Source organism: Nycticebus coucang, chromosome 1 (genome assembly GCF_027406575.1).
Source record: "Nycticebus coucang isolate mNycCou1 chromosome 1, mNycCou1.pri, whole genome shotgun sequence".
Classification (NCBI taxonomy): Eukaryota; Metazoa; Chordata; class Mammalia; order Primates; family Lorisidae; genus Nycticebus; species Nycticebus coucang.
In genome coordinates this window covers 65,280,547-65,291,305 of record NC_069780.1, presented here as the reverse complement: position 1 = coordinate 65,291,305, position 10,759 = coordinate 65,280,547, and the positions used below count along the sequence as shown (strand labels likewise).

The 10,759-nt window shown below is 42.6% G+C and overlaps 1 protein-coding gene across 2 annotated transcripts; it reads left to right on the top strand.

Annotated features, from left to right (window-relative positions):
* Positions 1 to 2,938: 2,938 nt before the first annotated feature.
* Positions 2,939 to 8,187, top strand: NDUFC1 (NADH:ubiquinone oxidoreductase subunit C1). Of its 2 annotated transcripts, none has more exons than XM_053581784.1 (4): positions 2,939 to 3,077; positions 4,256 to 4,359; positions 6,692 to 6,771; positions 8,048 to 8,187. In XM_053581784.1, the coding sequence occupies exons 1-3, from the start codon at positions 3,011 to 3,013 to the stop codon at positions 6,749 to 6,751; spliced, it is 231 nt and encodes a 76-aa protein (XP_053437759.1). In that variant the 5' UTR covers positions 2,939 to 3,010; the 3' UTR covers positions 6,752 to 6,771; positions 8,048 to 8,187. The 2 variants fall into 2 exon arrangements, with proteins under 2 accessions (XP_053437759.1, XP_053437754.1); XM_053581779.1 differs by having other exon boundaries at positions 2,971 to 3,095.
* Positions 8,188 to 10,759: the final 2,572 nt, after the last annotated feature.

The window sequence follows — 10,759 nt, the reverse complement described above, 5'->3', positions numbered from 1 at the left end:
ACATGTATGAGCCACGGAGCTCAGCCAATTTTTTTTACCTTTTGTAGATAAAGAAACTCCCTATGTTGCCCGGGTTGGTGGCCTCAAGTGATCCTTCCACCTTGGCCTCCCTTACAGGGATGAGCCATTGCACCTGGCCTGCCACCTAGATTCAACAAATGCTACCGTTCATGATTTTTTTTAATAAAAACTTGTAGCTATAGCCGGGCATGGTGGCTCACACCTATAATCCTAGCACTCCGGGGGGGGCCAAGGTGGGTGGATTGCCTGAGCTCACCAGTTCCAGACCAGCCTGAGCCAGAGCAAGACTTTGTTTCTAAATATAGCCAGGTGTTGTGGTGGGCACCTATGCCTATTCCAACTACTTGGAAGGCTGAGGCAAGAGAATTGCTTAAGCCCAAGAATTTGAGGTTGCTGTGAGCTGTGATGCCACAGCACTCTACCAAGGGTGATAAAGACTTTTTGGAGACCAAAAAGAAAAACAAACCAAAAAAAATAAAAAAACTTGTGGATACATGAGGTCCATCTCGTCTGATCGGTAGTACTCTTATGTATCATAAATCAATAAACATATATGTGGTGGTTTTGCATTTTATACTGTTGGGATTGTTCTTTTTTTTAACCCTCCCTGGGAGATATGAGGTCAGCAAGATGTTTCCCAGCAGAAAAATCTGGGACTAAAACTGGTTTTCTAGCTGCTCACTCAAATCCCCTCTTTCTTGATCTAGGTCATGAATGAGGGAGGTTTTAGTGTTCAAATTCTGAAAATGCTTAAATAAATGTTATGAAGCAACTTCTACCAAAATATCTTAGCTATTAGCTCCTGCTTGGAATTGCTTCATCAGGATTCTTTTCAAGATGGAGTTTAGTGTACAGCTAGATACTCCAAGTTTAAGTTTCCATCAGCTCTAACATGCTGACAGAAATGTATGTATATGTCTTCACTGCTTTCCCAAAATATACACTAGTAAAAGGACACAGGGACCAAAGCTCTGAAAAAAGAACAAAACAGCCTTTCCCAAGCAGTACTGAAATTTGTTTACTGGTTCTTTATGCTCTGACTAAACGTGGCTCTGTTTCAACTTGTGGATACTAGCAAAAGTGTTGTCAAGACAAGCTTCCAAAAGATAGTGTAGAAAGGATATATAACTGACAAGTTGCTGAGTGGACAAGAAGCCAATAAGTTGAGAAGCAACAACTGACTCAGCAGGCGTTAGGCACTCTGCTTACTTGAGCATGAGTCCAAGGAGCTCAAAGTAGGTTACAAAGTAAAATGACTCACAATTTAGCAATATGTTTAGCCATCATTGCATGTAAAAATGAGCGAGAAAGTATAGTACAATTATTTTACTCTTTGGTCAGTAATTTTTCTTAACAAAAATTTTGAAAATAACATTGTTAAAGAAAATATAGAAGAAAAAAAGATTTGCTAACATTTATCTTGCTTTCAAAATTAACCTAAATGGCATTAAGTTTAAAGGATTAATTTTAAAGGGTCAGAATTTATTATCTGTTATTTACACTTTTTTTAATTTGAGACAGAGTCTCACTTTATCGCCCTCTGTAGAGTACTGTAGCGTCACAGCTCACAGCAACCTCCAGCTCTTGGGCTTAGGTGATTCTCTTGCCTTAGCCTCCCGAGTAGCAGGGACTACAGGCACCCACCACAACGCCTGGCTATACACATATTCTTTATACATCAGACTGAACTGAGAATGGAATGCACAAAAATCTGGTTCAGTTGTTCAAGATAAAACCTATTTGTCAGGTGGCACCTATGGCTCAAAGGAGTAGAGCGCTGGTCCCATATACCAGAGCTGCCGGGTTCAAACTTGGCCCAGGCCAAAAATTGCAAAAAAAAAAAACCTATTTGTCAAAACAATTATCTTTATGTATTTATTTTTTTCTTTTTTGTAGAGACAGAGTCTTACTTTACCACCCTCAGTAGAGTCCTCTGGCATCACAGCTCACAGCAAATCTCCAACTCCTGGGCTTAGGTGAGTCTCTTGCCTCAGCCTCCCGAGTAGCTGTGACCACAAGTGCCTGCCACAACCCCCGGCTATTTTTTTATTGCAGTTTGGCCGGGCGGGTTCGAACCTGCCACCCTCAATATATGGGGCCAGCACCCTACCCAGTGAGCCACAGGCGCCGCCCAAAACAATATCTTTAAATATGCAAAACCAGATTGTTTACTACAGCAAGACAAATTCTAAGGTTCCCAGTGATGCTATAGGATGTTACAGATGTAAAATGGAGGGAGACAGGTTAAGTAATTTGCCTAAAAATCATACAGCTAAAATGTGGCGAACAGGAGTGGAGCTTTGAACTCTGATCTACATCATCTTATGGTCTTGGGTGGTCCAGACCCTTTGATGAGCTAACAAAGATCACCAGATCAGGGAGCAGAAGATCTCAAACTGAATCGCAATTGTGCCAGCTGTGTGATCTTGGGCCTTGGCCTTTCAGGGCACTTTCACTTCTAAGATACGGAAATTTCCTCTACTTAACAAGATTGTGAGGCTTCATTATGATTGTGAGTGTAAATGGACTTTAGGAATTAAGATATTTCTCAGATACGCAGCCATTGTCTTTGAGCCTCATCTGTAAATTTGCTAATAATCACGGCATGTCACGTGACTGTCATGAAGCAGAAATAAGACAATGAATGCAAACCACATGATACATTAACACACCGTACCGGGAACACAGAATTCAATTTAAATGGTAACTTTTATACAGCATGACACATCATTTTCAGTTTCTTGGCTCATACTGGAAACTTTTAGTAAACTCCTTGATAAGTGTTCCCAGGAAGCGGGTAAAAATAAACTCTCAGAGGACTGAGAAGTAGATAAACTTTTTTTTTTCCTTTCTAGCCGCTTTACAGACATAAGGCCAGGAACCTGCCATAACGGATTTACCAAGCTAGGCGGCCGAGCCGGCGGACCCCGCACTTCCGCCCGCCAGGGGGCGCTGGGACTGGCGCCGTCTATCAGCTGGGCCCGGCAAGATGGCGCTGTCTGCATGGCTGCGTCCCTTCTCACGGCTGTTGTCTCCTGCTAAGCTCCCGAGCGGCTGTGAGTGTCCACCTTATTGTAAGCAGACTTGACTCTGAACTCACCCTTCCCAGGCGGACCTGGCCTGCAGGGGTACAAAGCGGTAACGGCCCGGGCTCGGGGTTTAATGACCTTCGCTGCTGGCGGCCCGGCATACGAGGCAACAGTGCCCCGCACTCCTCGTACAAGGACCTTCGCCGCTGGCGGACCGAAGCCCACATTTACCCCTACCCTGGACTTTCCGGTCCCCATCACCCGGCACCTTTTTTCCAAGTGCCGCCTCACACGTCTTGGCCTCTGAGAATGGACTTTAGGTCCTTCCTTTACCAACTCCACAGGTTCGGGTACCGCAGACAGGGAGAAGGAAAAACTCTCCCTGGGGCGTCTTCTACCTGCCCACTCCCGATTGGTCTGCGGATCCCAAGTCCTTTTTGTTTATTTGTTTATTTGACACACAGAGTTTCACTCTGTCACCCTGAGTAGAATGCCGTGGCCTCATAGCTCACAGCAACCTCACTCTCTTGGGCCGAGCTCGCCAGAACACCTGCTAGTTTTTCTATTTTTAGTACAGACAGTGTCTCGCTCTTGCACAGGCTGGGTTCGAACTCCTGAGTTCAAGCAGTTCACCTGCCAGTGCTCTGGCATCACAGTTCCCAGAGTGTTAGGATTACAGGCGTGATCCACTGGGGCCCGGCCGCAAGTCCTTTTTATTTATTTATTTATTTATTTATTTATTCGTACAGAGTCTCACTGTGTCGCTCCTGGTAGAGTGCTGTGGCATCGCAGGTTACAGCAACCTCCAACTTTTGGGCTTAAAGGATTCTCTTGCCTCAGCCTCCCAAGTAGCTGGGACTACAGGTGCCCATCACAACGCCTGGCTTTTTGTTGTTGCAGTTCTCGTTGTTTAGCTGGCCCGGGCTGGGTATATGTGGCCGGCGCCTTACCCACTGAGCTACCGGCCACCCCGCAAGTCCTTTTTAAACCAGGTTTTGAAGGTATAGGGCTGGACAAGAGCAACCAGACTCAGCTGGTGGCGCTGGGGAAGTTACCTGACCTTTCTGAACCTCTTTACTTGACTGGGGGGCGGGGGTGGTGGTGGTGGTGATGGGATAATTAAATGAGATAATACACATGTAAAGGTTAAGTTTTTTTCTTACAAGGCAATAAGTTACGAATTTACAGATTCTGTCCCGTTTCAGCTTCGGTGCGGTCAAAGTTCTACATTCGGGAACCGCCGAACGCCAAGCCCGACTGGCTCAAAGTTGGGTTGACGCTGGGTACCAGCATCTTTCTATGGGTCTGTGTAAGTACTTTCACATGTCGTGAGACCCCAACACAACAGGAGAACGAGATAGACCTCAATGTGAGATTGAGATTGGTGCTGTTTTGTTGTGTGGGAGTAAAACTCCCTTAACAATAGGATACTTCCATAATCGTTGATAACGTTTCTCCATAAAGGAAATCCCAAGAAAGACTAAAAGAAATTACAATTTCAGTGCCATTGGTAAAATATTATGAAGTTGAAATTTCTGTTAATCATTATTACTTAGCATGATTTTGTGAGGAATGGCAGTTTTACTAAATGTAAAGTTAAGTTTTATTTCTTAATAAGATTTGAGGCTGGTTGGGGTATTATGAAGGTACCTTTTTGCGGTGCCATAGGGACAAACCAGAGTGAACAAGTTGTACAAATTAAATCCCAGTAGACTTCCAAAACATTAGATTTTAATCAACATTTGTATAAATACATTGTTGGAAATTGGAGTTAATGCATAGCAGCCTTTTAAAGAAAATCTTTATGCCAGATGCTCTACATGTAAACTCTCGTTTAGTCATTTCAACAGTTGTGTGTAGTATATATTATTATTATTGATCCTTTGTGGATGAAGAAACACATATGGAGAAATTCGTTTGTGGAACCCAGTTCTCTCTGACCTCAGAGTTCATAATATATTACTGCAATATGCTGCCTTTGTAGAGATGATTTTTAAAAGTTGACACAAAGTATCTGCTATGTAAGTATTTAAAATTTTGTGTATTATGATGGGGCTTCCTCCATAGCCCCCCCCCCTCCAACTCTTAGGTCTTTTTTTTTTTTTTGAAACAAAATTTCAAACTATCACCCTGAGTAGAGTGCTGTGGCATCATAGCTCACAGCAACCTCCAACTCAGGCTCAGGTTTTCCTATTTTTAGTAGAGACAAAGTATAGCTTTTCCTCAGGCTGGTCTCAAACTCGTGAGCTCTAGCAATCCACCCTCCTCCGCCTCGCAGAGTACCAGGATTGCAGGCGTGAGCCACCGTGCCTGGCCTAGATCTCTTATTTTGTGTTTTCTTCTTGAAGTAGTTCAGATCTTTGACTTGAAAGGGCTAAATGATTTTGAAATTCACTTACAACTTAACAAAAGTAACTCATCCTGGGGCGGCACCTGTGGCTCAGTTGGTAAGGTGCCAGCCCCATATACCGAGGGTGGCGGGTTCAAACCCGGCCCCGGCCAAACTGCAACCAAAAAATAGCCGGGCGTTGTGGCGGGCGCCTGTAGTCCCAGCTACTCGGGAGGCTGAGGCAAGAGAATCGCTTAAGCCCAGGAGTTGGAGGTTGTTGTGAGCTGTGTGAGGCCATGGCACTCTACCGAGGGCCATGAAGTGAAACTCTGTCTCTACAAAAAAAAAAAAACAAAAAAAAAAAGTAACTCATCCTTTTCAATGACATTTGTTATAATGAAATTTTATACATTCTTTAGGTTTTTCCTAAAAAGAAGCTTGATTGTGGTTGAGAGCACAAATGATTAAAATTGGATTTTTGATTGCTATGAATGCCAGTGTATATCAACAATTGTTCCAGTTGCATAGTCTGTCAGGCAGTGGTTCTAAGAAAGTGGCTTTCCTTCTTGACATCTAATTAATACACATATAGTTCAGGGTGGAGGTGCTAGTCATTCGATCAGTACTAGACTTCCAAGATTAGAGGTAGAACATAAACTCACCAACCTGCTTGGACCCCGTGGAATAACTAAGTTCTTTTGTATCACTAGCTACTCTGTGGTAAGGCATTTTGTTCCATTTATTACCTACTGAATGAAGCAATTTTATTAGTAGAAGTTGAATTTACCTTTAAGGGCTACTAACCTTTCTCTGATAAGACATTTTGTTCCATTTATTACCTAATGAATGAAATAATATTTCTAGCTGAATTTAAATTTAGTGCCTTGGCGGCGTAGCTCACAGCCACCTCCAGCTCTTGGGCTTAGGCTATTCTCTTGCCTCAGCCTCTCAAGTAGCTGGGTCTACAGGCGCCCACCACAATACCCGGCTATTTTTTTGTTGCAGTTTGGCTGGGGCCAGGTTCGAACCCACCATCCTTGGTATATAAGGCCAGCACCCTACTCACTGAGCCATAGCCACCGCCCTGAATTTAAACTTTTATGGGCTGGCTTCTCCAATGTGGTATGTTAGATTATGGTGAACGAGTATATACCATTCATGGTTGGATTTTTGGATTTCTTAGTCTTTTATTTCTAACTAGCATAGTTATAATTATTTTTACCATCCTTACTCTTACAATGTTAAGAATCATTAGTTAGCCTCCTATTTAAGGTGCAAGGAAGATTTCTGACTAAATGTTAACTACTTGTAGCTCATCAGACAACATAATGAAGATGTTTTAGAATATAAAAGAAGAAATGGATTGGAATAAATTTTCGAAATACTAATACAGTAAGTATACAATTTTGAAGGATGAATAGTTTATTCACGTTAACTTCATCTCTTTTTAAATACTGTAAACAAAACTGTGCTTTTAAAATTACATTTATATTGTTAGCTTCCATATTCCCATCTGTGACAAATATATGAATTTTTAATACCTTAGCTCAAACATCTTACCATAACCAGTTTTAATGATTCTTTGTGTTCAAAGAAAGTTACTGTTTAAGAATGAAACCAAAATTATGTTATTTTCTTTTTTTTTTTTGCAATTTGGCCGGGGCCAGGTTCGAACCCGCTGCCCTCAGTATATAGGGCTGGCGCCCTTACCCATTGAGCCATAGGCACCACCTGTATGTATATATTTCATAAGATCTGTTTGGCATATCCCATACTTGAGTATGAATTCCATGAGAATAGAAACCCTGTTATAAATTGTCATGTACTCAGCAATTTGTCAAATGTCTGGCCAATCTAGGAGTTTAGTTATAGAACTGATGAATGTGAGGGTAATAGATTTTTAAACTTTTTTTATGACTGTTTTATTATGATTGTCACTACAACTATTGGACAATTGGCCAATTCCTGGTAAAATCTAGCTGTGAGCAAGATAGCATGATCTATGATTTAAAAGGGAGAATGGCTATATTTTATACTTAAAAAAATTATATACCTAATATATGTGGATTACAGACATATAAAAATACATATATATACTAAGTACATTTCTGAAAAATCCTTTTTTAGAAATCCTATATTAATCCTTTTCTAAGGTAAAAAATTATGCTTAAAAATCTCAACTTTCAGGCAGCACCTGTAGCTTAGCAGGTAAGGCACCAGCCCCATATACCGAGGGTGGCAGGTTTGAACCTGGCCCCGGCCAAACTGCAATAAAAAAATAGCCAGGGGTTGTGGCGGGCACCTGAAGTCCCAGCTACTCAGGAGGCTGAGGCAAGAGAATTGCTTAAGCCTAAGAGTTGAGTTTGCTGTGACCTGTGCCGCCACGGCACTCTACCAAGGGCAGCATAGACTGTCTCTCAGAGAAAAAAAAAAGTAAAAATGAAATGGGTATTTAAATCAAAACAGTTAGCTTTTGCTGTTCTTTCATAGTTCAGGCAATATATTTTTTGTTAAAACTTAAATGAAATGATGTATTGGTACTCTTTGTGGATTTGTTTTCTAGACTATTTCTGATGCTCTAGGGTGAATTATTCATAGTGGTTTAATTTTAATGTTATTTCTGCTGGTTAGTGCTATAGTTTTAATTTTTTTCCCCTTTTCGTTATAGGTTTGCTCCATATAATGATTAGAACAATTCCTCTGGATTCACTTATCTGTTGAGTTATAAATGTGAGAGGAAAAGTTACATGTGAATATATGTCAAATCAGCAGGTGTGTTTCGTAACATTAAATGAAAAAATAAAAAGACTTCTGTATTCTTGAAATAATGTGTATTATGATAACATGTAGAAAATGTCAATTCTAAGATGCATAGCCGGGCGTTGTGGCGGGTGCCTGTAGTCCCAGCTACTCGGGAGGCTGAGGCAAGAGAATCGCTTAAGCCCAGGAGTTGGAGGTTGCTGTGAGCTGTGTGAGGCCATGGCACTCTACCGAGGGCCATAAAGTGAGACTCTGTCTCTACAAAAAAAAAAAAAAAAATTCTAAGATGCATTATTAGAAGTATTTCAATTTAGGTTCGGTGCCCGTAGCACAGTGGTTACAGCACCAGACACATACATCGAGGCTGGTGGGTTCGAACCCGGCCTGGGCCAGCTAAACAACGACAACTGCAGTAAAAAATGGGGCATTGTGCCGGCGCCTGTATTCCCAACTACTTGGGAGGCTGAGGCAAGAGAATCGCTTAAGCCAAAGAGTTTGAGGTTTCTGTGAGCTGTGATGCCATGGCATTCTACGGAGGGCGACATAATGAAACTGTCTCAAAAAAAAAAAAAATAGGGCAGCGCCTGTGGCTCAGTGGGTAGTGCGCAGGCCCCATATACTGAGGGTGGTGGGTTCAAACCCGGCCCTGGCCAAGCTGTAACAACAACAAAAAAATAGCTGGTTGTTGTGGTGGGAACCTGTAATCCCAGATACTGGGAGGCTGAGGCAAGAAATCGCTTAAGCCCAGGAGTTGGAGGTTGCTGTAAGCTGTGTGATGCCACAACCTTCTACTGAGGGCGACAAAGTGAGACTCTGTCTCTACCAAAAAAAAAAAAAAATAGTGGGGCATCGTGGCCGCCTGTAGTCCCAGCTATTTGAGGGGCTGAGTCAAGAGAAATGCTTACTCCCAAGAGTTGGAGGTTGCTGTGAGCTGTGATACCACAGCATTCTACCAGGGAGTGACAAAGTAAGACTCTGTCTCAAAAAAAAAAAAAAGGTATTTCAATTTAGAAGATACCATCTGATGATAGGGTCAGTAGTAGTTAAAGACACATCACTAAGAAAACTTGTCACAGAGGTGAATTCAAAAATTCAGTGCTTAAAGATTGAATCCTTTTAATTTCTAACTTGTAATTTCTACTCAAAACACTTATTCTTGAGTATAGCAGAGGTACAAAACTATTTTATTCTTCAAAATGCAAGAGTCCAAAGATTGTTTTTTTCTAGAGGAGACATTTTGCTAAGTTAGAAGGTAAAAATGAATCCTGTTACCAGAGTTACTTCTGACTCTCAGTTTGAATGATTTTCATTTGGGTTATTGTTTTGACTTACTGTCAAGGCATCAAAAAGTTTATCTTTATTTGCGCATATGACTTTCATCCAATGACTTAGCAAACATTATTGTTTAAAAAGTGGGGGAAGGGATTAATATAACAAAATTTAAAATATACAACTGACCTTTAACCGCCCCCCTCCAAAAGCAGTCAAAAATCCATGTATAACTTGGCGGCGCCTGTGGCTCAGTGAGTAGGGCACCGGCCCCATATACCGAGGGTGGTGGGTTCAAACCCAGCCCTGGCCAAACTGCAACAAAAAAATAGCCGGACGCCTGTAGGCCCAGCTGCTTGGGAGGCTGAGGCAAGAGAATCACATAACACCCATGAGCTGGAGGTTGCTGTGAACCGTGTGATGCCACAGCACTCTACCCAGGGCAGTAAAGTGAGACTCTGTGTCTACAAAAACAAACAAACAAACAAAAAAATCCATGTATAACTTTTTGGTTTTGGAGATACAGTTTTGCTCTGTATTAGAGGCATCATCATAGCTCACTGCAATCTCAAAACTCTTGAGCTCAAGCAGTCTTCCTGCCTCAGCCCTCCACGTAGGTGGAACTACAGGCACCCCAACTACATCCAGCTAATTTTTGGTGGGGAGGGGGACAGAGTCTCACTATGTTGTGCTCAGTAGAGTGCTATGGCAACATAGCTCACAGCAACCTCCAACTCTTGGGCTTAAGCGTTTCTCTTTCCCCAGCCTCCCAAGTAGCTGGGACTACAGGCACCCACCACAACACCCGGTTATTTTTTTTGTTGTTATTGTTTAGCAGGCTCCGCCCAGGTTCAAACCCACCAGCCCTGGTGCATGTGGCTGGCACCCAAACCACTGAGCTACAGGCGCTGAGCCACATCCAGCTAATTTTTCTGTTTTTTTTTTTTTGTAGAGACAGAGTCTCACTTTATGGCCCTCGGTAGAGTGCCGTGGCCTCACACAGCTCACAGCAACCTCCAGCTCCTGGGCTTAAGCGATTCTCTTGCCTCAGCCTCCCGAGTAGCTGGGACTACAGGCGCCCGCCACACGCCCGGCTATTTTTTGGTTGCAGTTTGGCCGGGGCCGAGTTTGAACCTGCCACCCTCGATATATGGGGCTGGCACCTTACCGACTGAGCCACAGGCACTGCCCCAGCTAATTTTTCTTTTCTTTTCCTTTTTTTTTTGTTTGTAGAGACAGGGTTTTGCTCTTGCTCAGGCTGGTCTTCAACTCCTGACCTCAAGTGATCTTCATACTTTAGTCCCCCAAAGTATTAGGATTACAGATGTGAGCCACTGTGCCTGGCCTACAT

Excerpts from the sequence above, each read along its gene's own strand:
- NDUFC1 (XM_053581779.1), top strand. The coding sequence starts at position 3,011 with ATGGCGCTGTCTGCATGGCTGCGTCCCTTCTCACGGCTGTTGTCTCCT. Across the intron at positions 3,096-4,255 it reads CTGTGAGTGTCCACCTTATT|CTTCGGTGCGGTCAAAGTTC; the intron begins GTAAGCAGACTT and ends GTCCCGTTTCAG. Across the intron at positions 4,360-6,691 it reads GCATCTTTCTATGGGTCTGT|CTCATCAGACAACATAATGA; the intron begins GTAAGTACTTTC and ends AACTACTTGTAG.